The sequence below is a fragment of the Mus musculus genome, chromosome 10 (genome assembly GCF_000001635.26).
Source record: "Mus musculus strain C57BL/6J chromosome 10, GRCm38.p6 C57BL/6J".
Classification (NCBI taxonomy): domain Eukaryota; kingdom Metazoa; phylum Chordata; class Mammalia; order Rodentia; family Muridae; genus Mus; species Mus musculus.
The window spans coordinates 9,860,663-9,888,093 of record NC_000076.6 but is presented as its reverse complement, the minus strand read 5'-3'; the positions used below and the strand labels follow the sequence as shown (position 1 = coordinate 9,888,093).

General features: G+C 41.1%; 1 protein-coding gene across 9 annotated transcripts in view; it reads left to right on the top strand.

Annotated features, from left to right (window-relative positions):
* The window catches only part of Stxbp5 (syntaxin binding protein 5 (tomosyn)), a 145,741-nt gene that overhangs the window by 13,194 nt on the left and 105,116 nt on the right, over window positions 1-27,431 (top strand). For all 9 annotated transcript variants that reach the window (XR_001779636.2, XR_003948820.1, XR_003948821.1 and 6 more), the window contains exons 3-4: window positions 21,400-21,481; window positions 22,981-23,081. Coding sequence is in view for 5 of the 9 variants with exons in the window: in NM_001081344.2 (NP_001074813.2) it covers window positions 21,400-21,481; window positions 22,981-23,081 (183 nt within the window). In the remaining 4 variants the exon portion in view is untranslated. The remainder of the gene's footprint in view (window positions 1-21,399; window positions 21,482-22,980; window positions 23,082-27,431) is intronic.

Below are 27,431 nucleotides of genomic sequence, written 5' to 3'. Positions count from 1 at the left end.
TGTGTGTGTGTGTACAAGTGAATAACACTTTGTCTTTAATTTGAGGTTCTACTGGTTAGCATACAGGAAAATGTGTTATATCTTTGCACTGATGATGTATTAGCAACAGCTGTGTTCTGTCTGAACAACAGATGACCATAGCATCTGAGTCTATTCCTCCTAATGTATAAACCAATTGTTTTCTTAATGCATGGGTTTCCAGTGCTGGGAGAGAAGGGTGGTGAGAGGGGACATATGTGTCTTGTTTCTGGTCAGGGAGAAAGCTTTGGATTTCTTTTCATTAAGTATCCAGTGCTTTGGTTTTAATGTGTGCCCCTTTGAGGTTAAGGTTATTAAATAGTTACTATATCCTAGTTTACTGACATTTTAAAAAAGTCAGAAACTTACATTTAATTTTGCTTTTCTTGGATCAGTTGAGGCAAGCATAATTTTTCTTCTTTAGCTTTTTGTTGTGGTGGTAACAGTTGCTGTTGCCTATGAGTATGGTGTGTAGTATTTATGTGTGTTGTAGGTCCATGCATATGCCTGCTCAATACTTGGTCCCTGTTGATGGCACTGTTTGGGGAAGTTGGGGAGGTATGGGAAGCACAGCCTTACAGAAGGTAGTATGTCACTGTTGGCGGGCTTCGAGAGTTAAAAGACCCAACACTACATCCTCCTGTTGGAAGTGTTCCTCCACTGTTGTCCACCTTACTGTTTGGAGACAGGGTCTCTCACTAACCTGGAGCTGTTTGACTAGACTCTGATCATGCATCGAACTCCTAGGATCTAATTGCTTGTTCCCTCACGTTGCAGATGTGTGGCGCCACACACAGAGGTTGCCTGGGTAGAGGGGATCATTGATGCAGGTCTTCCTGCTGGCCCAGCAAGCACTCTACCCACTCAGCTACTTCCCCACCTTGGATCTTAAATGTTGACAAACTGCATTCATTACTCTTCTGTTGCTGTGATAAAACACCATGGCCAAGAAAGCTTAGAGAAGAAGCAGTTTACTAGGACTTGGTCCTGGAGGGTAGGAGTCCTTCATGGCAGGAAGTACAGGCATGATGACAGGAACGGAATGCTCACCAGTCTTGAAACGTAAGCATAATGCCAAGAGTGCTACTGGAAATGGTGTTGGGCCCTTTACCTCTAAGCCCACCACACTTCCTCCAACAAGGCCATACCTCCAAAATCTTGCCAAACAGCACCACCAACAGGGGAACAAATGTTCAAACACGGGCACCTACGGGGGACATTCCTGTACAGACCTACAGACCGCCAAGCTCCAGTACCATGTGTGATTCCTGTTTGGTCATGCTTTGTGATTCGTGTGTAGTTGTGATTGTGAGAGTTGCTGGTCTGTACTATCTTATGCTGTGTTCTGTGGTTTGGGGATTAGGGTGAATGCCAACTTGTAAATTACATTACGAAAAGGCCACTCTGGTTATGTCTAATGAGTGATATCGTTGAGATAGTATAATTCACCAATGAACCCACTTGCTACTGGTGCTTTGTGTTTTTAAATTTTATTTTATTTTTTAAAACTTTTTTCTTTTATTGGATATTTTCTTTATTTACATTCAAATGTTATCCCCTTTCCAGGTCTCCCTTCCTGAAACTCTCTATTTCATGCCCCCTCCTCCTGCCTCTATGAGCGTGCTACCCCACCCACCCACCCACTCCTACCTCCCCACCTTGGCATTCTCCTACACTGGGGCATTGAACCCCTTCAGGCTCAAGGACCACTCCTCCCACTGACGTCCAACAAGGCCATCCTCTGCCACATATGGGACCAGAGCCATTGGTCCCTCCATGTGTACTCTTTTGTTGGTAGTCCAGTCCCCTGGAGCTCCAGGGAGGTCTGGCCGGTTAACAGCCCCAATGGTGCTGCAAACTCCTTCAGCTCCTTCAGTCCCTTCTCTAACTCCTCCATCGTGGACACTGTGCTCAGTCCAATGGTTGGCTTCGAGCAACCACCTCTGTATTTGTCAGGCTCTGGCAGAGCCTATCAGAAGACAGCCATATCAGGCTGCAAGTCCCAGTCAGCAGGCACTTCCAGCATCCGGCATCAGCAATAGCAGCCAAGTTTGGTGACTGTATATGGGATGGATCCCCGGGTAGGGCAGTCTCTGGATAGCCTTTCCTTCAGTCTCTGTTCCACTCTTTGTCTCTATATTTCCTCCTGTGAGTATTTTGTTCCCCCTTTTAAGAAGCACTGAAGTAACCACACTTTGGACTTCCTTCTTCTTGAGCTTCATATGGTCTGTGAATTGTATCTTGGGTATTCCAAACTTTTGGGCTAATATCCACTTATCAATGAGTGCATATCATGTGTATGCTTTTGTGACTGAGTTACCTTACTCAGGATGATATTTCACATTCTATTCATTTGCCTGTGAATTTCATGAAGTCTTTGTTCGATTGTGTAAATGGACGACATTTTCTGTACTCATTCCTCTGTTGAAGGACATCTGGGTTGTTCCCAGCTTCTGGCTATTATAAAAACGGCTGCTATGAACATAGTGGAGCATGAGTGCTTTGTGTTTTAAGAGACTTTTAGTTTATTTCTTTACCAGTTGCTGGCCTGTTTACAATGATTGTTTCTTTGTAAATTTTGGAAAATTGTGTAGTTGGTTGCTGTATTTCTTCTATAATATCTGAACTATGTGCAACAGACCGTTCATGGTGTTTCTTAAGTATTATTTCAGAATATGTGGGAATCTCGGTGATAGTTGGTATTCCTGACACTAGAGAATTGTGTGTTTTTATTTTTAACATGATTGGTATGACTAAATCTTCCTCTTTCCCTCCTTTCTCCCTTTCTGTGTGTGCTTTAAAGATACAGGCTTGCTGCCTTTTTCAGACTGGCTCCAAATGTTGAACTTAACAATAAGTCTCTTGCTGTAGCCTTCCTTCCAGTTAGCTGGAATGTAGGTGTGTGCCTCTGTGTCTGTAAGGTCTTCAATAGTTTCTTACATTGAGTGCTATACAGTTCTTGGTCTATACATTTGGATAAATGTATTTTTCAGTTTTATGAAAATTAAAGTATTTTATTTTTTGAGATTTCTTCTTTGACTTCTGTGATACTAGCTTTGTGCTGTGTTATTTACCAGTATTTCAGAAAATTCTAGCTATCATTTTACACTTTCATTCTGTGGTTTCTCAAGTGTAGATACTGTTCAATTTCCATTGGTTTGGTTTGGTTTTGCTTGTGCCTGTGTGCATGTGTGTGTTGGTCTGTGTGTGTATATGTGTGCATGTGTGTGTGTGCAAGTGTGTATGTGTGTATGACTGTGCATGTGTATGTTTCTGTTCACATGCATGTGGAGTCTTGAAGCTAACATCAAAAGTTTTCCTCTGTCATCCTTCCCCATATTGATTGAGGCAGAATCCAGACCTTGACAGTTGGCGAGTCTAGCTGGAAGCCTGCTCCTGGGGTCCCTTGTCTGTCCTTTCTAAGTGCTTGAGTTACAGATGGCTGCTGTGCCCTCCATATTCGTGTGGGTGCTGCGGATCAGAATCCATGCCTCTAGTTTGCCTGAAAAAATACTTTATCCAGTGAGCCAACTTCCATCCTTGATTTCTATTCTTTTAATTTTTCTAAGGCAGTGTCCTCTTTTGCTTTTATTGCTGTGAAAGAACACCATATCAGAAAGCAAGTTGGGGTCAGAAAGCAGTGAAAGGGTTTATTTCACCTTCAGATACAGTACGTCATGGAGGGGAGTAATGGAAGATCTCAGAGAAGGAAATGAGGCAGAGATGATGGAGGAAGGCTGCTCACTAGCTTACTCTCTCTTCATGGCTTGTGGAAGAGGGATTTTTAATCCAGCAGCATGGCTGCTCTGTCAAGAGATCAAGTCCAAAGACCTAGGTCTTTATGACCTGGCTGAGATGTAGACACATCCTTTGCATACAACTTCAACCTTAAACAATGAAAGCAAGGGTAGTTTGTAGAAGGAAGCAGCCATGTTTGAAAGTGCTGTCTAACTGAGGGGCAGAAAAAAGTGATGAATCCGAGAAAGATTTGACAGAATAGGACATGCCCAGCTCTCACAAGAGGAGAGAGGAACGAGAGGCAGGCAGCCATTTTACCGGGACAGTTTTATAGAGACAGATTGCAGAGAGAACAAGCTAGACACAGGTGACGACAGAATGAGCCAGATTTGTTGAATCCACATATTGAATATACATATTGCCAAAGTTAGTATGAGGCCAAGCAGAGCAATTCAGTCAGAAGCTGCGAGAGCCTGTTTGAGTCAGTCAGATTGGAGAGGAGTTGGAGCCAGAAGAGCTGAGTTGAATCAGCGAGAGTTTAGAAAGAGCTAGAAAATGTGAGTTTGCCCAGCAGTAAGTCTTGGAGGCTGAGACATTCTAGGTCTAGGTTAGTGGAGAGATGCTGGAAGCTGAGGCATTCAAGATTCTGTTTTGCAGAAGACTAGGTTGTATGGAGGCTAGAAGCTTCCAGGCCAAGGCCTAGGCCTAGATAGAACAAAAAGAAACACTCTGGACTCATCCCAAGCCTTGTACTCACACCTTGACATCTCTCATTTCATCTCTTCATCTGAGGAAATAAAAGCAGCATTTATACCTGTTCAGCCTGCTTTCTTATACTGCTCAGGACCCAGGTTGAAAAACAAAGCAAAACAAAACAACCAACCAAACAACCACACCCACCCCCTCCAGGGAGAAAAAAACCAAACTGTCCAGTGTGTTACTACCCACAGTGAGCTGGGGCTGCCCACGTCAGTAATTAATCAAGAAAGTGTCCCACAGATTTGCTTGCAAGCAACCTGGTGGAGGCATTTTCTCAACTGGGGTTTGCTCTTCGGAGATGACTCTAGCTTGAGTCAGTTAAGAAGAACTAGCCAGCACAGGTGTATTTATGCCCCCCCCCCCCCCCCGAGGAATAGGCTGGAGTGTCCTGTGCTGTGTGTCTGCAACTGCACAACTGAGTGACACAGCATTCTGTTGTCACCAGCTGGGGGCCTGCTCAGTCTCTTATAGTTAGGACCTTTATTTTTGATCCTGCTTCATCTTCTACTTTTATCCTCCTATGAGTTTAGTTATATATTCTATAATATATGGTTCCTTTTCCTTTTTCCTCTGCTTAACAGGTCTGTAGTTCCTTCCTTTCTCCTTTTGCTTCTTTTTTTTTTCTAATATCTTGTAGTAGTTACCCTAGATCAGTGGTTTGCAGCCTGTGGGTCATGACCCTTTAGAGGGTTGCATATCAGATACCTTAAATATCAAATATTTGTATTACAGTTCATAAGAGTAGCAATTTTATGATATGAAGTAACAACGAAAATAATTCTATAGTTGGGGGTCACCAGGACATAGAAACTGTAGTAAAGGACCACAGGATTAGAAAGGTTGAGAAGCACTGCCCCAGACAGTGAAGTGTGTGTTAACAGATAACCTGCATCCATTTTCAGAGAAAACCATTGTCTTAGTCAGGGGTTCTATTCCTGGGGAGGAAAGGGTTTATTCAGCTTATACTTCCATACTGCTGTTCATCACCAAGGAAGTCAGGACTGGAACTCAAGCAGGGCAGGGAGCAGGAGCTGATGCAGAGGCCATGGAGGGATGTTCCTTACTGGCTTGCTTCTCCTGGCTTGCACCAGCTTGCTTGCTTGCTTGCTTGCTTGCTTGCTTGCTTTCTTTCTTTCTTTCTTTCTTTCTTTCTTTCTTCCTTTCTTTCTTTCTTTTGTTTTTTGTTTTTTGTTTTTTGTTTTTTTTGGTTTTGGTTTTTTGGTTTTTGGTTTTTTTGTTTTGTTTTTTTTCGAGACAGGATTTCTCTGTATAGCCCTGGCTGTCCTGGAACTCATGTAGACCAGGCTGGCCTCGAACTCAGAGATCTGCCTGCCTCTGCCTTCCGAGTGCTGGGATTAAAAGCGTGGGACACCACGCCCGGCTCAGCCTGCTTTCTTATAGAACCCAAGACTACCAGCCCAGGGATGGCACCACCCACAAGGGGCCCTCCCCCCTTGATCACTAATTGAGGAAATGCCTTACAGCTGGATCTCATGGAGGCATTTCCTCAAGGGAGGCTCCTTTCTCTGTGATAACTCCAGCTGTGTCAAGTTGACACACAAAACCAGCCAGTACAAGCATGCTGACTCATAGGTCCTATGACCATCTTATGATAGAACAATATTATTCTTATGTTCCTTCTGCTGTTGCTGAGATTCACTTTACATATAAACAAACAAGAATAATCACATACAGTGCTGCTGTTGTTTTAAACAAGTTATTATCTATTTGATCCATGTAGAATAAGATATATTAATTTTTTATTTTACTCTGTTTTTTTCCCTGTTGTTTTTCCTTTGTGCAAATTTGAACTTTTGGCCTACTTAATTCTTTATTTCTCTTTAAAATAACCTCTAAAACTTTTCTTTCAAGACACATGAGTGTTAAATGACCAAGTCTTCATAACTCTTCCTTATACAATGTTTAGTGGTTTGTAGAAGGCCTCCCCTCCCATCCACTGTGACTATTTTAGTATTCGTTCTCCTTTGTTTGTTTCTGAGAAGTGAACTACAGTTTTTATCCTCATTATAAATAAAATTATTTTGTGTTCACCATCAATTTTCTGTAATTTGAACATACAGATGTAAGAGTGCTTTGGTAAGATTTTATTAGTTTTATGTCTGTACAAGGTTTTCCTGTATAGTCCAGAATTGTGGGATTGTAGCTTGATGCTACCATGTCCTGCTCAAGATAAAGGATGTTCTTTTAGTTTGTGTTTTATTCTCCTTTGTATTTTCTGAGCTTCTTGGATCTGTAGTTTATCATCTGACATTAATTAGGGGAATTCTCAAATTTTTCTCTTTTCATTTGACTGTTCCATTACACAAAGTATTTATTCTGTAGTTTACACACTTTGTTGAAATTTTGTTCTGTAACATTTTGATTGTTTTTTGGGAGTGGGGCAGGTAGGGATTTATCTTTTTCTCTTTGTTTGACAGTTTTGGAAGGTTTGTATGATACTGCTTATATTGAGGGTTCGTGTCCTTGTTGGTATCTGGTCCACCATTTAGATCATAGGTGAAGTTGCTGACATCCTCCTCATTTAACAGCTACACTTCTTAACTCTTGCAATATAAGTTCTTGTCCTCATTTGATTCCATCATAGGATGTCTGCTATCTGACCTTAGACAAAGCTTTATACATCTTCACTGCTCTCATTTTGGTGATGGTAGTCTTAAATGACTGGTTTAATTCCGACACACGTCATGTTTTTGAGTTTTCATGTTTGCTCTGTCTGAGACTGTGTTTGGCCTTTCAGGCTGTCTTGTGATTATTCTTGCTAGCTGAGTATGCTATACTGAGTAAAAGAAGTCATTGAGGAGACATCTTATTAATGGGCTGTTCCAGGAATTGGGAAAGGTAGGTATCTGCAGTTTTTCAATTGGGTCTTAATCTTGAACGAGCCTGTCCTCCTCTGTCCCTCCTCCCTTCCCACAACCCTGTGGCTCAGCACTTCTATACCACAGTTTACTGTTCCCCTTTCTTTGCTTCAAAGGCTTCACTGAAATTGGCATTTTCCTTGTGTGTGTTTGCTGACTCACGTAGCGCACATAGGTCTTAGAAAGGCAACTTGAGAACCCACTGCTGTGACATAGATGTGGTTTCCTCGACTCCGCTGTGTGTGGAGAGCAGAAGGGAATTCTTTTTGTTATGTTTACTGTGAGAACTTCAGCTTTGAGCTGTAAAATTCACAGAAGTGTGGAGTCCTTCTCCTCTCCTCCTTGACTGAACTGTCTGGTGTCTTGGGTTTCAAATTCATCCACTGTAGTCCTTCAGTAGCATATCAATGACAGTGGCCATTTCTTCACTCCATGGCATCCCCAGCACCCTGCTTCTCTCTAGTCACCAGCCTGTTCAAGTTACAGTAGTTTGTCTTGTGAGCTCACTTCTCTAACAGATCTAAGAGTGATTTACTGTTCTAGTTGGTTCAGCTTTTTGCTTCTTGTTAACAGTGATGGCTCTCAAGGACCCTTATGTACTAGACCAGAAACGGTGATTCTATAATAATGATTAATAGGTGGTGATGGGGGGAAAGTAACCTTAAAAAAGAGGGTTTAAAACTGACATTTGCTAAGTAAATGAAACTCTAAGTATAGGTTAAGAGTGTGAAAGTATAAATTGTCACTTGGCAGAGACTTTCCCCTGGAAAGCATTCGTATAGGAAATGAAATGAGGCATGTTCCGTTCTTTGATAAAGAGTCCTTACACCACGGCCTTCCTTTCCTTTCCTTTTGATTTGTGTAATAGCCCTAGCTGCCCTGAAACTCACAGAGACCTGCCTGCCTCTTCTCTCTCCTGGGGCCTGGGACTAAAGGCTTGTACCACCATGCCCAGTTTCTCATACCATTGTTAAGAGCATATTTCTGCTAGACAGTTAGAAGAAGTCACACAGGAGTAAACAATAACTGTAGGTCTTAGAAATAGTAACTATGGGGAGGTGGTTGAGTAATCCATAATTGCTGGAAGATAATATTTAGAAATTGATGTCTCTTATAAATCATTTAAAAACAGTGGTCTATATTAGCATCATTTACACAGAAACAACAACACTGGGTCCAAGCACCCACTTGCTTTTCTTCTCTTGAGATTCTGATTTCCCAAGTCTGGCATGGAGCATGACATCTGAAGGGATTTTGTTTTGTTGTTGTTGTTATTTATTTCTTTTAATCTCATGGCTGCTTGTGATTCAGAATCAGAATTGAGAAATCCTGGATTAATGCTTGGCCATATGGACAGCAGTAGTGAGTGAGGCAGATGGTAGATAAGAGCCATATTCATTACTGTCTGCTTAGAGAGGGTGTCATTCTAAAGTACTCACGCCTGTGTGAGTGCGGAGACACTGTGCTGTGCAGAGCAAAGCCTGCTGGGAGAGACTGCCGTTCTGGCTTTGAGGGCTGCTGTGTCCTCTTCCTGGAGGTTTAACTGTAGATAGACATGAAGCCAGCAGTTAGAAAAGGACCTACAGCCTTAATGATGAGGCTAAGTAGAGCCCTAAGTCTGCAGGTCATCATGGTCACCTGAATGCCAGTGTCCTTTCACAAGTGACAAGGCTCCGGCACAGATAGGCTACTGTCCTCACAGGTCAGTCTGCATCCCCACCTGTGCGGTCCAGTGTCCTGCTCCCTGCACCCCAGCCTTCCGGCTGTAGAAATGTCAGTCTTGTTATTTAAATATTTCATCCATCCATCCATCCATCCATCCATCCATCCATCCATCCACAGTCTTACTATGTAGCATTTGCTGGCCTGGTATTTACTCTATAGACCAGGCTGGCCTCAAACTGAAAACAGCTGTCCTTGCTCAGCCTAACAATTTGATGCTAACATTGTCTAATTCTTCACAAAAACTGCCTTGAGACATCACTGTTTTAAACAGATTTTATTATCATTAGTAAAAATAAATGTGTGCTGAAATGTCCCTGTTTTACATGTTAATTTTCCTTTATCTTTCACAGCAATATGAAATTTCAGTTAAAACAACAGCAAAGCTCAGATGGTTTCTTTATATTCACACAAAAAATGAGAACACTGGACATACCCTAAAGTTCACCCTCTTCACAGAGGCTTCAGTCAGTATTCGTGGACCACAATGAATGGTCTTTAATGTAGCTATTGGAAAAGTAGTCACATTATGTAAAATGTATAAGATTTCTTCCATTAAAACTAGCTCTTGCCGATGGTTATTGGTACAATCCTAAGATAGAACCGTACAGCGCCTGAAGAGCTTCTAGGACATGGAGCCTGCAGCCCCAAAGGTGAGGGAAACCTGGCTAATTACAGTTGCATAATTACAGTAACTACAGTACCACGATAATTAGAGTTGTACTCACTGTTAGTTTTTTTGAGACAGGGCCCTAATATAGCTTGCCCTGAGCCTAATGGGTAGCATGCCTGTCACTAAGCTTCTGACTCTCCTGCCTCAGCCTCTCGAGGGCGAGGATTATAGGCATGATTAATTACAAATAAAATCATATGATACATATGTAGCAGATGTGCAGCTCCGTCTTCATGTGGGTCCTGAACAACTAGAGTGAGGGCTGTCCCAGAAGCTGATGCCTAGACATGGCATGTTCTTCTCATGGCATGAGCTGCTTCGTCTGTCCTCAATGGGAGAGGAAGCGCCTAGCCCCGCAGAGACTTGAAGTGCAAGGGTAGGGCGATATAGGAGTGGGGTGTCTCCACCTGCTCAGAGAAGAAGGGGAGGTGATGGGGAATGACTATGGGAGGGGGTGACCAGGAGGGAGGCAGTGATTGGGATATAAAGTGAATAAATAAAAAACAAACAAGAAAAATATTAAATTTTAAAAAAATAGAAGAAAATTATGTGATGGTATTTAGTTGCACTGTGATGGCAGGAGGAAGCAAGTTGCCCTTAAAAATCTTTCCTTGCTTTGGAAACAGAATATCTGTTCAAAAATTACTATGTGACAAAATATAGAATGCAGGGAATTTTGTTGGGTGAGAACTTGGGGAAGATATAAGCATTATCATACTCATTTTCAGGCTTTGTCAGGAGAGAATGTGCTTTTTTGGAAATGGATGCTCAGGATATGAGAGCCGTGGAGATTCTGCTCTGTTTCTGTGCACTCTGACCTTCCTGTCTAGTGTTCAACACTGATGTTTACTGTGGTACAGGTCGGGATAATGTCATTCGCTCTCCTTTCTCTTAATCTCCAGTCATTGATGAGCAAGTGTTCAGAGAAGTTATAATCCTTAAATCATTAATAACTTACTTGCCTGCATACCAGTCTTGCTCTTAAAGCATTCTGTCTGAAATGCTGATTACCAGTTACAAGGCATTTTCCTAACACACAGGAGGACCGTCATGGGGAAAACTTGCCTCTGTGTGTGTGTGTGTGTGTGTGTGTGTGTGTGTGCGCCTGTGTGTTCGTGAGTTTGCATTTGTATGTGTGAGTGTGTCTTGCCTGTTCCTCACTACTTCTGACTTCACAATCTAAATCCGAGAAACTAGAATAAGATACAAAAGCAACCCAACAAATAGTTGGAAGGTGTGATAGATTTAGTTGTAAACTTTCACAGTTTAAAGTGGTCTGGGAAGGGTTTGTGTAGGTTGGCTTATAGGGACGATCTTGGTTATGTTAATTGGGATGAGAAGACCTGCCTTCTGTTGGTGGCACCATTCCCTAGGCAGGGCATTCTGGATTACACAAGAGTAGGGAAAGCAGCTAGCATGCATGTACTCACTTGCACGGCTCTTACTGTGAATATAATATGATCAGCTGAGGCACATTCCTGCACCTTGACCTTGCTGCAGTGATGGACTAGAACTTTAAAATGTGAGCCAAATCCTTACTGCCTTAAGTTGTTTGTCAGGATATTTTATCACAGTAACTGGAAAGGAAACTAACAAAGAAGGTAAAGTGAATGGGCTTAGAACTGCTGATTCATGAAAATCTAATAGCTGTATTATATCCTAGCCCAGTCTGATCCTAAAGGCAAGAGTAGACTCTCTGTATACCATTCTATACTTTTTATTTATGTAAAGAGTAATACTAGACCAAAAGTGATGTGTCTGGATGTAAACATGCTTCTTGCTTTGAAAAGAGTCACAAATATTTATTGAGTACCTACTGTATGCATATTCTTTTCAGCTCTGGAAATAGAGAAAGGACATTGTCATGGCCTCATGGCTCCCTAGACCAGAATAGTTTCCAACAGAAGTTACAGAAGTTCCTGTGCTGCATAGTCTTATGTCAACCTGACAGAGCTTGAAGTCATCTGAGAGAGGGAACCTTAGTGAAAGTACCTCCATTATAGCTGGCTGTGGGTGAGCCTATAAGGCATTCTCTCAATTAGTGATTGACGAGGGAAGACCCAGCTTATTGCAGATAGGGCCATCTCCGGGCTGGTGGTTTGGGTTCCAGAAGAAGGCAGGCTGAGCAAGCCAAGAGGAGCCAGTGGGCAGCCAAGTTTTGCCCCCAGGTTCCTGCCCTGTCTGAGTTCCTGTTCTGACTTCCTGATAATGAACAATCAAGTAGAAGAATAAGCCAAAAGCTTCCTCCCCAACTTGCATTTTTGTCATGGTGTGTTATCAAAGCAAAAGAAACTTTACGACAGTTCCAAAAGAAGGAAATCAGGAAGTACCTAGGATACCAGGATTCATTGTTGCTAAAAATCAGTAAGGGGAACACAAGAGCCTGTGGGCACAGTTGGAGTTGGAGAGTAGTCTAGATGAGCTGGGATTTGTTCTTTCCAAGCAATGTTATCCACTTAACTTCCTCTTGGCAGTGTCTATGGACCTAATTGCTGTATTATTTTTATGCTTTTATTGCTGGACCTTAAGACCTCTGAGCACAAAAACTATAATTTGCCTGTTAAAGTTCTCAAATAAGAAACATTGAATGGGCTTAGGAGTATGGTTCTGTGGGTTGCCACGAGCTGCAGTATAGGAAAACACAGGGACACATGTATGCACTTTAGTCATGCTTAACTCTGTATCATGTAATTTGCCCATAACCTCAGAGTTGTAAATGAGGTGAAGGGCTAGAATTGGGAACAAACTGGATTGGTTCCGGAAGAGAGTGGCATGAGTTGTTCATTGTCCTTGGTGTGAGGCAGCATGAGGTGTTCATGGAAGGCTCTTGTGGATACAGGGAAAGGCTTTCCTTCAGCTTTGCTGGCAGTGGGACAGGTGGCTGCCTGAGGGGTACAGTGAAGCAAACCAGGGTGCTCCGCCTGCTTCAGCCCTGCAACCATTCAGCCTTTGAGAACAGACTTAAAGGAATCTAAATCAGTAGATACATTCATTTTTAAAGATGTTAAGTAGTGTGGGTGGGCTCTAATGGAAGTACACTTGGCTGCCCATGCCCTGGCCTTCTCAGAGGAAGCCATGAAGTTCTGGTCATGTTGCTGCCTTCACTAGCTTTCCGTCTGTCCTGGTTTGTCACTCCTCTTAGGACCTGCACACTTCCTGCACTGCTAGAGGCTTTGCTGCTGCCTCTCTCTGTCCTGTCCAGCAGGCCAGTGTTTTTAGTTCCTGCTGCCTCAGTGTCAGTGGTTCCAGTGCGCTTAGCTCTGTGGCCTTGGACTATCCAGCATGTAGAGCTTCCTTTTGCAAAGATCCCAGTATTTCCAAACACGAGCACTCACCTACCACTCTTCCTGTGTGCATTCCTTGTGACTAACTCCAGTCACACACACGTGCCTGCTATACACTTCCCATGCAATTTTAAAAGTCAAGAAGAAGCAAACTGTTTGTATTGTGACTTGTTTCTCTACCATGCATATCTTGGGGAACAGATTTTTCTTAACACTCTTATGCCTTTGAGCCATACATCTTTAAAATTAAAAACCACAAATTCAATATATTTTCTTCAACTCTCTTCAAAATTGAGTTCTGTCATTTATAGTTAAAATGGATGCTCACAGTCAGCTATTGGATGGATCACAGGGCTCCTAATGGAGGAGCTAGAGAAAGTACCCAAGGAGCTAAAGGGGTCTGCAACCCTATAGGTGGAACAACAATATGAACTAACCATTACCCCCCCCCCAGCTTGTGTCTCTAGCTGCATATGTATCAGAAGATGGCCTAGTCAGCTATTAGTGGAAAGAGAGGCCCCTTGGTCTTGCAAACTTTATATGCCTCAGTACAGGGGAACACCAGGGCCAAGAAGTGGGAGTGGGCGGGTAGGGGAGTGGGGGGGGGAAGGGTATGGGGAACTTTTGGGATAGCATTGGAAATGTAAATGAAGAAAATACCTAATAAAAAATAAAATAAAAATAATAATTTTAAGGTGTGTGTGTGTCCGTCCATAAAGGCCTGAAACAGTTATTAAATCCCCTCAAGTAGAAGTTATAAACTGTTATGAGCCACTTACCTGACTTGTATGCTGGGAAGTGAACTTGCGTCCTAAGCTATATCTCCAGTACTGCTGGTAAGTAAGCTTTTGTTGTTGTTGTTTTGTTTTGTTTCTTTAATTTATAATTTTGCAATATAATTTAATTTTCCCCTTCCTTCCCACCAAACTCTTCTACATATCCCTCCCTGTTCTTCTTGAAACTCTTGAATATTTTTCATCAATTTTTACATGCATATATGTATACATATATATTCCTAAAAACAACCAGTTCTGTGTGTATAATGTTAGTTGTATATATTTTTTTCAGGATGGAGCATTTGGCACTAGACAACTCTCCTGTCCCTGGCTTTCTTCACTTGGCTATAGTTCTTAGGGGAGGGCTGAGGGCTTGTGGGCTTTTCTTCATCCAATTTGGCATCTTCATTAGTAGCATCCTTGTTCCGTTCATGTGGCTATATTGGTGAGATTACGGGTATAGCCTCTGAGACTACTAGGAGACATAAGCTCACAGCAAACTCCCTAATCCAGTGTCTCTTATATATAATACCTCTTCCGCAGTGTTTCCTACGTTAGTTAGGTGCAGGTGGTCGCCATCTGTTGAAAGTGCTCCCTGGATGAGGGGTGAGGACTACACTTACCTGTGGGGGTGGGGACACATCTGTATGGGTGTGGTGTGGGATTATGCTTGGCTTGTAAAGCAATGCTTGTAGATGCTCCTGCACTAATGATTTCTCCAGCACAGAAGAGTTAGCTAGCTTGCCAGTGTGCTTTTAAAATTGTCATAGTGCATTTCTGCATGAAAAATATATAAAGGTAGTGGCTTTTATTTTCTTATTTTTTAGTAGTGAAAAAAAAATGTGTATTCAGAATTAGCCACCTGGACTCAGTTTAGAAGATCCCAGTTTTGTCGGTAACACCTAGAGCATCATAATTAGGAACCAGGCAGACAAGGTATTGACTTTGTTACAGTTTTCTCAGAGCCTGTTTGATCTGGTGCTTGTTGACCTTGACATCCACAGTGAGCACAAATGAACTGTTGCCTCTGTCTTCTTCATGGATGACTCATGATCAGACAAATTCTATTGCTGATGGCGAGTGCTCCAGTTTGTTTCTCCAGGTGTGCTTTGGCGAGACTGTTTGGCCTGCAGGGTCCAGAGCTACAGGGTGGGTGACGTGGATCTTCTTCATTTGTGGCTGTGGACACCTTTCAGCACTGCTTTTGTCTTTGAATGTTAACCCTTTGGCTTTGGAACCTTCCAGTAAACAGCCTCTGAAGTGCTAGGATTATAGGCATGAGCCACTGTCTTTCGACTTTTGCTTTTGTTCTTGTTTGATAATCATTTTCTGTTTGTATCTTTTTGTGTATGTTTTGCAGTCTTAATTGTATTAATTTGTGATTCTAGAATTAAACAGCACTTTGGACCCAAAGTGACTGAGAATGCCCCTTCTCATTTGGCATGGGTAGGCTATATATTCTTTATTCATTGACCTTATCTATGTTTTTTACATTTTTTATGATAAAAACATTTTGAGTTCTTGTAGCTTCTTGAGATTGATAGAATCATCATCTGTGGTCAGCCCACCATGTTAGAGCACACTACGGCCTCTTACAGCTCACCTTAACCTAGACAGAGAAGTGCTGGATTTAGGATACTACTTGGATATAGACAGAGAAACAGGGTGGGCATGAACGTGCATACACACACATACATGGTGCTCTCTCTCACACACACACACACACACACACACACACACACACACACACACACACGCACAGGCACACACATGGTGTGGGGAGGGAGAGAGAGCAGGGAGGGAATTGGGGAAGAGGCTACCTGATGGGCTCCACTGAAACAGAATAGAGCACCTGGGCAAACCCACACACTAGCCAAGTGATGTTCCTTCATGGTCACTAGGTGTCAGCCTTCCCTCAGCTCCCTTCCCTGCTACTCTTTCCAACCTCAAATAACAACTATCCAAATCTGAGTTTACATGTGATCACAGGCCCGAGATACTGCAGGTCTGGGCCTTGCTTGTTTCCCATGATCTTCAGTTTCATTGTGTGGGAAGTACAGGATTTGCTCTACTTATGGCTAATAGTGTTTCATTGTGTATATGTAGTGTATATATAGTGTCCATTGTGTATATGTAGTATATATATAGTGTTTCATTATGTAGTGTATATATAGTGTTTCATTGTGTATATGTATTGTCTGTGTCTTGATTGTTTCAGTAGTGCTACAGCAGGCAGAGGAGTACACACACACAAACACACACACACACACACCTCACACACACCCTACACATACCTAGTAGTAGGATTATTAGATCAAGTGACAGTTCTATTTTCAGGCTTTGGAGGAGCCTCCCTGCTTTTTTCTCTAATCAATGTGGTAACAACATCAACAGCCGATTACAGGAGTTTTCTTTTCTCCACATCCTGACCATCACTGGTTCTCTCAACAGCACAGTGGTTTCAGAATGCCACTCTTACATTTAGGCACTGTTAGGCCCCTATAAAGTATCCTGACACATGTGCTGGCTCTGTAGTGTGTGGATGTAAAGGCTCAGTGACTTAATTCCCTCGTCCTCTCCATCCATCTCACCATGGGCCACAGCTGTACTGTGTGTATGAACACACACTGTGTGAACATACACTGTGAATACTGACTACACTGTGAAGTCATGATGTCTGAACACTGCAGTTTTATTTTCGATTACTTGTTTATCCTGGGTCCTTTGCATTTACATAGGAGTTTTAGGATTAGATTATCATTTGTCTTTGCCAACAGTTGGAATTCTGAAGAGGTCGTATGCTTTCTGTTATAGAGTAACTCATCTGTTCCATGAATATGAGATGTTTATCCATTTATTTAGGTTCTCCTTCAATAAGATTTTATAGTCGTCAGTATGAAAGACTTGCTTTTGTTTGGGCAATTTATTTGTATTCATTTTATCCCTTGTGTTAGCATAAATAGAAGACTGGGCAGAGAACTTGGGGCCTTGTGTGTGTGAGATGACCAGCTCTGCTAATGAGTTGTGCTCCAATCCCTGCGATTATTTTAACTGTACTCTTAGATTGTTTGTTTTCAGTGTTGAGAAGGATAGTTAATTTTTTTGCATATTGTTACACTGTGTTATATGTTTAAATCATTGTATTTGTGTAACAGCACAGCCCTACTATACTTGTTTACTTGTTCTAGAAATAATATTTTGGTGAATGGTTAAGAATTTCTAACATATATAGTATTATATCATCCTTGAATAGGGATAATTTTCATTCTTTCCTACTTAGTATTTTATATTGTTGTTATTGTTGTTAATACTACTATTATTGCTATTACTATTATTATTACTAGCCCCCTTCCCCTGATTAGAACATTCTAGATCACAGTGAAGTAACAGTGAAAAGCCTACCTACTGATGTTATTGGTAAGGCACAGAGCCCTTTGCTATTACATATAATGCTCTGTGAGATTTTCACAGATGCCCTGTCAAGATGACAGTTCCCCTGCTGCCTGCCACTGTGGAGTGGCCTCTTTCACCCTTCCTGTGCTTGTTGAACTGATCACCTGGCTTCTTTCTTTTAATAGATGGAGGCAGTGAAATCATTAGTCTGATCTTTTAAAGATAAGGCTTCCTTTCTGCCTTCTCTCTATTGTCCTTTCTCCCTAGTCTCTGTGCTGAAGGTTGACCTCAGGACTCCTGGCACACTGTACTCAGATGTGCACTTAGCACACGCACAGGTTCCATCACTCTGATTTAACTCAATAGTCCTGATCTCTTCACATAGTCCTAGAAGTTGTGTTTGCTCATTAGTTTAGATGTTTGTAAAGAATTTTCTCAAAATTATTCATAGAATTAGGGTATGGAATTTCAGGTTTCTGTCTAACATGTTGGGCCACATTGCTTCTTTAGTGAACTAATATTTAATGTAACCCACAAACTAATATAAAAAGGAATCTAGGATTTTACCCTTTTGATTGGCATATTGTTTTCTACTTTACTATGATGATGTTATTACTCAGAAAAGGTCCATGTAGCTCCAAGTTTTCTAGTTCAAGGACATTTGGCCTTGTTTTGGGGGCTTCTGTGAGGACACTGGTCTGCAGTTATAGAGAGTGGGTGACTAAGCTACATTCTCACCTAATGAGCCAGGAAGGAGAGGACTAGTGTCCCACAGTCTACTTCAAGAAGTCTATCAATAACCTAAGACCTTACTCTAGGCTCCACAACTCAGTCATCTTTACAGTGTCCAGTAGTACTTTACGTGGGGTTTGGGGGGTATGTTCAGTGTCTAAGCTTTTGGACTAATAGGTCTATCATATTTACTTGTTGTCAAAAGTTATATGTGACCCATAAGATGACTAGTTAGGTAGATATCCTACTTACTGCTAGGCAAACAGCAGAAGAATGCAGGAAGCTATCTGAATTAGGACATCTATACCCCTTTTAAGACAAGGCACTGGAATTCAGAGTGACAAAGTACAATAAAATAAGGAAAACATTTACCATTAGTCAGCTTTGCTCCATAATTGATCGATATGTCAGAGTACAGAACAATAAATGAACATATCTTCATTTAATAAATATATTATCAAAAAATTTCAATATGTAGTCCTCCTTGGATTGCTTTGTAATTTGCATTTCAGATAGTTTGTGTCTTCATTTGATTATGAATATAGGCACGAGAGATGGAAATATTTAACCAAGTAGATGGTTATTAGAAAGTTAGATTATTTTGTGGGAAGGATGTTCTTTCAGAAATGTCAGCATCAGGAGGAGCCATGCATACACAGCCACTGGTGTAAGGATGTGGGATTATTTGTGCCTGTGGTTTTCTGTTTTATGACACAGTATATTCAAGATTGATGCTTTCTTTTAGTCTGTTTTGTCCACTGTAAAGTAACAGTTTCAGCTAGTGTAACAAATGTGTTGAGTCAAGTAACATAAAGACTATTATTTGGTGAGTCCATGTGTGTTTTAATTCTCACACATGTGTGTGTCTGCATACTAGACTGCATAGGTCTTAGTGTACTTTATGGATTAGGAAGTTGACAAATTCTTTGACGGTCATAGTGAAGATGATTAAGCTGGCATATGAACTGACTTAAAAGATGAAATCTTAATTTTCATTGTGCCTCAGATGGTCTTGTGGCACCTAAAGTAAACTTCCTAGCTAACCACTCTACCCACCTACCATTTCCTTTGGCAGGCTGGGCTTACTATATTTGCAGTAGAGTTGAAATTCATACGTACTACCAGGGTCAGAGCTACTTACTATAATTTTTTCTTGAGGGTTTCTCTGTATAGCCCTGGCTGTTCTAGAATTTACTCTGTAGACCAGGCCTCGAACTTAGAAATCCGCCTGCCTCTGCCTCTCAAGTGCTCAGATTAAAGGCATGCGCCACCACTGCCTGGCTTCTAAGTTCTATGTTTTGTCAATGCTATCTTTTGTGATAACTTTCCCCCGCCCCCGACTTACTATGATACTGTCCTGATCCAGCCTCTGTTCAGGTTGCCAGTTTGCTCTCTGCTGTGTCTGAAGGGGAAGAGATGGAATCAACAACTTTGGAGAAGTTGACTTCTTAGACTATACAAAGATATACTAAGGCATAATGCCTATGATTTAATAGATGGTAAGAGTTTTCAGTGATGTAAGATGTCATATTGTTACCGACAGGTAGCTGCATTCGGTTGTGTAGCATACTTTTATATAGCACTCTATGTAGCACAAGAATAAAAGCTTTCTTGAATTTGATGAAGTTGACTTCTGAACTTGATGACATTTTCTGTGATAAAATATTTATTGACAGCCAAAGTAAAGAGAATTTTCAAAGCTAGGGGGCTACAGCCCTAGTGAGGAAAACTGCTTTTGTAATTTTTGCTTCTAGTAATCAGTTTTGTTTTATTTTTACATCTGGTTTGGTCTATCATATTTTATATTCTCATAAGACAAACCTCCATACTATTGTATAACTTGTTAAAATCTGAATTGCAAAACAGGTTTGTTTAAAAAAAAAAAAACTAAAATGTCTACTTTAAGAAGATTTCACTGGCTGGAGAGATGCCTCAGTAGTTAAGAGCACTGGCTGCTCTTCCAGAGGTCCTGAGTTCAATTCTGAGCAACCACATGGTGGCTCACAACCATCTGTAATGGTATCTTATGCCCTCTTCTGATGTGTCTGAAGACAGCTACAGTGCACTCATATACATAAAATAAATAAATTTTTTTTTTTTTAAAAATCACAAAGCTAGTCTTCACAATTTTTATCTTATCCAGGGTGGTTAAGAGAACTGTAGGTGACTGAAGAACAAATAATGAGAATTTTTGATGCATGTGTTATTGGAGACTGAGGCCCAGGGTTTATGCAAACTAGGCTCACTTGTAACATGAGCTATATTCATTAGTTTTTGAAACTCACATCTCCAGTTGACTTCAAGCTTGACATCCTCCTGCCTCTGCCTTCTGAGTGCTGGGATTATAGATGTGCATGACCACACCCAGCTCACAGGCTCTCAGTGCTACACTCATACGGCTCATTGCTATGCTAGTACCTTTCAGAGTTCTGCAGAGACAAGGCTCACGTAGAAATCTTATAATAGGGTAGTTATGGCTGTGTTTTACTCCTGAAAACCAACTCTGTGCTCCAGGTGACAGACCTAAACTCAAAGAACATGTCTTTGACTAATACAAAAAGATCCATGGCTAGAAGGATATAAAGGCCTGGGGAAGAGCATTTGTTTTCCGTAAGTGCCCTGAGGTCATGCAGAGCAAGAAAAGAGAATTATACAAACTGGGATCTGACTTAGGGTGAATGTGTTTGCTCTTAAGCAGACATCTTGGCACATCTCATTAGAATACGAGATGCCGTCTGTGAGCTTCCACAGAGGGCTGCAGCGACTGCAGCGACTGCAGCTTGCAGCTCGTCTTCTTACTTTGATTATTTATCACCTACCGAGACTAGACTAGCAATGTGCCAAATGACTGTGTTCCCGTTTCAGGTTAATGAAGTATAATGCACGTAACAGTACCTCACAAAAACTTCCGGAAATGTGCGTGGGTTTTTTTTTGTTGTTTTGATCATTATTCAGTGTGTCTCAGAGAATAGGGCTAGGGATGTAACCCAAAAATATGTACTTGCACAAATATGCAGAAAACCCAGGTTCCTCCCAAGCACTTGGGAAAAAGGAAAGGAGGCAGTGGAGAGGACAGTGGCCTCTGTGGAGCCAGCCTGTATTCTGCTGCTCTCTGTTGGACACAGAGCGTGTTAGTTAATGCCTGTGCTTCCTGTTCCCATCTGGATTTTGACAGCTAAATGAACTGATGTATATGGCATTTCCCGTAGAGACTGGCACGTAGAGACTATTAGTTAATGTGTGCTTTTACATGTTCAGAGTCTTGGTAGTCCGAATCCATGAAAGTCAAAAAGCGTTGGGACATTGATGGCGATCAAGTGGCCTGGATTGAATATTAGATCATCAGGATATTTATTAGTTACATAACGCAAAAGTTTCTTTTAAAAACGTGCATGGTAAAAACTCCTTAATGGGGCTGATGACAGCTTTGGTCGTCCAGGAGTGGAATGTTATTGCCAGCACGACAGCGGAGCAGCAGTGATCCAACTCCAGTTCCTGATTAATGAGGTTAGTGACTGTTTACTCCTTCTACTCAGACCCAAAGTAGAACACACCTAGTTCTTCAGGCTGCTTGCATAGACTTAGAAGTATTTGAACAAAAACCTACTTTCTTGAGAGTCAGATGCAGTCATTATTCATTTTAAGGTGCCACTGCAAATAGTCACACATATGTTTTCTCAGAGTAATGTTGCAAGCAAAATAGAAATATTTTTGTTACCTTATGGTATATTTTCACTATTATTTCAAAGATTTTCGAAAGTTGCATAGCATTAAACAATCTGTATTGAAATAGTGGTAAATTCAGCATTCATTATAAGTAAAAGAAAGTACTTTGACAAAGTGTCTCAACATATCCCTGGGAAGCAGCTTCCATTTGAAAGTGCGCTGTGCTTACTGGCTTTGTTTCTGAGAATGTGAAGAATGAAAGCAGCCAGAGAAAACTCCATTTTGCAGCATGAGAGATTCTGCTGCAGACAGACTGCTTGAGAGGGTCCCCAGTTTCTTTACATTTGAGGACAGTATTTGAACATTTTTTTTTTTTTTTTTTTGAGACAGCGTTTCTCTGTGTAGCCCTGGCTGTTCTGGAAATCACTTTGCAAACCAGGCTGACCTTGAACTCAGAAATCCACCTGCCTCTGCCTCCCAAGTGCTGGGATTAAAGGCGTGCAACACCACGCCCGGCCTTGAACATTATTATTGCCCTAAATTCTTAGGATCTATAGGATAAGTCCGAAAATATATATGAAAGATGGGCCAGTAAGCTGGCCCTGTGAGCAAAGGCATTATAATAAATTTGGACGTGTGACTAATCCCCTTAGTGTACAGATTGTTATTCTATTACTGTATTCCTGTCTTCTCTAGGGCTTTAATGAAAACACTCTTGGAGAGGTTCCGGCTCTGGAAATTCTGTTTAGCCTGGGCAAGACTGAGCCCTCTGTGCCTCTTACCCAGGGTGTGACCGATTAGTCAGTGTTTTCTGTTGTTCAGAGTTGACGACTGTCATATTCTGTTGTTATAACCTAAGTAAAGGACTTCTATTAGGATTTGTCTTACATGAGGTCACTTTATATTTTGTTTTAGTCAAGACAATATGTATGTGTGTGTGTATATATATATATATATATATATATATATACACACACACATATATGTATATGTACATATATATACACACATATATGTACATATATACATATATACATATATATGAATGATTAAATAATTTGTGGTCTAATATCTAATAATTTTAGAGATTTTAGCCATCCCACTAGATCCTAACATACTTTTGTATTAAGAGATGGTAAATTACGTAAGAAGTGAAAACATTAATTAGATATATGTGTATATAACATATTCTTCTCCACCTGATGTTTAGAATTTGGGTGTGGCAAATATTTCTTAGAACTATAATCTATTGATAAAAAGGTTTTAAATTTAACAGGATATTTTAGCAGCTATTTGGAAGCGTAAAATTTGTCACATATAAAATATACTTTATTTTCAAGGGAGCCCTTGTGAGTGCCTTGGCTGATGACACCCTACACTTATGGAATTTACGTCAAAAAAGGCCTGCCGTACTACATTCACTTAAATTTTGCAGAGAAAGGTAAGAATTCTCTATTTTCATACAGATAGAGAACACTTGCTCTTCTGCTGTGATGTGCTTTTTGAACAGTATTCTGTTGGGGTTGGAGTGTGATGTACTTAGTGTAGACTTTGAGAAGTAATTTCAGTGTCAGAGGATACCCAACAGAGTTCTTCCTTCCCACAGAGAACAGTAAGTAATTGCAGTATAAGTATAAACGTGAAAACAAGTCTCTACATAGCTGCTTTTTCTTTTGTCTTAAAAAGGACATTGTATAGTCTTTCCACAACTTGTTTCACCTAACTGCATACCCAGTGGGTTATCTTATATGAGCTTCTTTAGATCTCTCTGGGCCATTTTCATAATTACATACTCTCCTATTGTGTCAGAATGTCATAGTGTGCTCAGTAAATCTTATAGTTGTTCCCTTTGCTTTATTATGTTGCACTATATAATGACATATGCATACACACACACATATATGTGTGTGAGCATATGTAAGTATTATCTAAAAGATAAATTCCTAGAAGTAGAACAGCTGCTTTCAACTTCTCTCATGGTAAGATTTATGATCTTCAGGTATTGACTGAAGAGGTCGTCGTCACAGTTTCGTTAAACTCTCTTCTCCATGGGTCTTTATAGAACTCCTACGTTTTCATTATTATGCTTCTCCTTTGATTCATATGGTATTTACATTTTACAGGAAATATGAATTAATATATAACATCACAGTTTGTAAGACTGTTTCCAGATGTACGTGTGGATGTATGTATGTGGTAGTAGTTGGCATTGAAGATAAAAAAAATCATTTGTTTTGTCCAATGATTAGCCTAAGTTCCAGTTTTAATGAGTGTTTAGTTCAGCTGTCAACCTTTGTCTCTTGTCTTCTCCCCCTCCCCCGCCGCCTGCCCCGCCCCTCCATAGCCTTCACACTGGAGCAAGACAAGCTAAAGCAGATGAAAGTACAGCATCTCACAGTGCCACCAGTCCTAGGGCATATATCCATTAAGTTTGCGTGGGTGGGAATACAGAGGAGACCTAGCAAGGAGTCAGTAACTGTTGCCATTGGTTACGTCGTGATTGGGAAGATAAACCACATGCATTATGTCAGTCCAGCCATGCTTGCTTCTAGAAGGGCAGAAGTGAAAGAGAGGTTACTAGCAAAGTCCACGGGGAAAACAAAGAAGCAAAAAAAGCAAACTTGTTTTCTACCTCTTGACTCCTACAGAGTCCTTTAATCTGTTTGCTAAGGGCTTCTCAGGGGATCTGTATCAGTTTCAGCGCCCTAGCCTATCTTAGATGGTCCTGGAATTACCCTCATGAGTACTGAGCTTCGGGGAAGCTGGAGATCTAGCTGGGCGGTTGTCACACTCGGATCATTTTGGCTCAAGAAGGCATTTGGCCATGTCTAGAGATTAGAAGTACTGCTGTCCTCTAGTTGGTAAATGCCAGAAATTCTACTATCCCTGCTATAGTGCACAGAATGCTACCTACAACAAAGAACCAAATGGTCCAAAATATCAGAAGCACCAAAACCAAGAAGCCCTGAATTGTAGCAATTTGAAATGATGTAGCAATGTAGAAGTTCTTATTAAGTACCATTTGTTAGAACTTGCTAGGAGCAGGCGTTCTAGCGGAGGAATGTCTCTGATGCCTCCTTTGTCAGTGGCATGCCCCTGTTTTCAACTGAGTAGAGGATTATGGCAGTACTTTGCCCAGGGTCACAAGCATATTCAGTATGAGATAGCTGTTAAGTACTCAGAATGAAATAACTAGACACTGAGGGATCCAGTATTAGGAGCTGATGATAATCAAATATGGAGGTTGTTTGCAAAGCAGTAAATTCTAAGGATTGGGTTATAGTTTTTATATGGAGTCCTTGTGGTTCTTGCCCTGTCCAGTCCAGAAGTCTGTCCACAGCTATGGGCACTGTTCTGTGATTTTGTGGAAATTAGGAGATCAGACCTAGTGGAGAGAAGTAGGTCATTGAGTGTGGACCTTTACTATGTTATCCCTTACCTCCTTCTGATGCTTGCTCTGCTGCCTGCTTTCCATGAAAGGAAGAATGTTCTCAGTCACATGCCCTGCACCTTCTGCCCAAGAATGCGGTGCCAACCTCCTCTGAATTGAACCTGGGAAACACTGAGCCCGAATGAGTCCTCCCTCCCTTAACTAGTTTTTATCAGGCACCTTCGTCACAGCAGTGGAAGCTAACTAATACAAGAGTCTCCATGAAATTGTGGGTCCTGATGGGGAAGGACAAGTCAGTCTGAGATGCACTGGCAGATAAAAGATCCCGTTGTGAGAAGTGCACAAAAGTGACTTTTCTCAGTCAGTGGAGCTCTTGATTGAGCAGCACTGTGTAAGACGTATCCTGATCATTTGCACAATTGTGTGCCATGTTGTAAAACTGACAAATAAAGTGAATTGACGATTTTCCAACTCTAGCCCTGTTAAGATGCTTAAGCTTTTTAAAGCCTGTTCAAAGTTCAGGTCCCATGAGCTGTTGATGAGGGCTGTAGTAAACAAGAAGTTGAGGCAGGACTAAATGTTTCTGGAGTATATCTTTTGGAAGATTCCATGTGCTGGCTGTGAACAGTTGGTGTAATAGAACTTAGCTTAACAGTGGGCCCTGGTCTTCACAGGGAAACCTTGTTCTGTTACTGTTTCTTCATGTGGCTGCCAAGTGAGGATCCTGCTTTGCTCGCTCGCTTGCTTTCCTTCTTTCTTTCTTTCTTTCTTTCTTTCTTTCTTTCTTTCTTTCTTTCTTTCTCTCTCTCTCTCTCTCTCTCTCTCTCTCTCTCTCTCTCTCTCTCTCTCTCTCTCTCTCTCTCTCTCTCTTTCTTTCTTTCTCTTTCTTGTTATCCCAAAACTGGATGTTTTGTCCTTAGATTTGTCTTCAGTACTAAATTGTATATTAGTGGAATTTTCTATACATATAATAGAAATTTTATATGTAATTCAAATTATATTTTTCATAATATGCATTTTATTCTAGCTTAATTTTTTGAAGTATAGTAAATTATAGCATATAAGATTACTACTTCTTAAAATTTTTGGCTTACAGTTAATATTAAACATACAGTGTTGCATAAATCTGTAATGTATGTTTTCATAGATTGCACTTTTGTGGTGTTTAAGAAAAAATAAAACAGATAGTTGAGTCTGAAGTCTGGCTAATTCTATAAACTTGAGAAAATTACTTTTTTGCTTTGTATAATATTTTTCTAATTTTAGAAAAATTTCCTGTAAGCCTCATAGTCTTTAGTGTTTTATTTTACATCCCCGCTCAATGCCCCCCATTGTCCCCTCCCACAATCCTTCCCTCCTCTCCTTCTCTTCCTCCTGGATATCTACCTCCTTCTACCCCTTGACTTCAAGTCTTTGTGAGGCTAGGTGTTTCCTCTCCCACTGAGGCCAGACAAAGCAGCCAAGCTACTAAAACATACACCATATATAGGCAGCAGCATTTGGGATTGCTCCTGTTTTAGTTGTTCAGGAGTCACATGAAGACCAAGCTGCATATTTGCTACATATGTGCAGGGAGGCATAGGTCCAGACCATGTATGCTCTTTGGTTGGTGGTTCAGTCTCTAAGAGCCTCCCAAATGTCCAGGTTAGTTAACTCTGTTGGTCTTCTTGTGGAGTTCCTGTCCCCTTCAGGACCCATAGTCCTTCCTCCTATTCTTCCATAAGAGTTCCCAAGCTCCAGTCAGTTTGGCTGTGGGTGTCTGTGTCTGTCTGAGTCAGCTGCTGGGTTGAGCTTCTCAGAGGACAACAGGCTCCTGACTGTAAGCATAACAGAGCATCATTAATAATGTTCGAGATTGGTGCTTGCCCATGGGTTAGGCTGGTTATTGGTTGGCCATTCCCTCAGTCTCTTCTCCCTCCCCCATGCCTGCATTACTTATATACAGGATACATTTGATGTTGAAAGTTTTGTGGGTGGATTGGTGTCACTATTCTTCCTTTTGGGTTCCTTTCTGAATATAGGAGGTGGCCTCTTCAGGTTCCATGTCCCCAGTGTAGCGAGTCACAGCTAAGGTCACCCCCATTGACTTTTGGGTACCTCCCTTGTCCCAGGGTCTTTACCGCTCTATTTCTCATAAATGTTGAACAGCTTTTTCCAATTTTCCTGTTTACTCTGAGAATAATTGTAGATTATGTATCTGAGTCTTGAGTGCTGAGCACAATTTGACATCATAAACAAGGACTTGGGTCTTACTTTAGGACACTGGTCAAAGCTAAGCTGACAGTCAGACTTCCCAGATGCCAAGTTAAGTGTTATTTTTTTCATACTGAATGGATAAATACATACTTTAGTTTCCACAGGACGGTTTTTTGATTTTGCATAAGAAAAAACATAGGACTG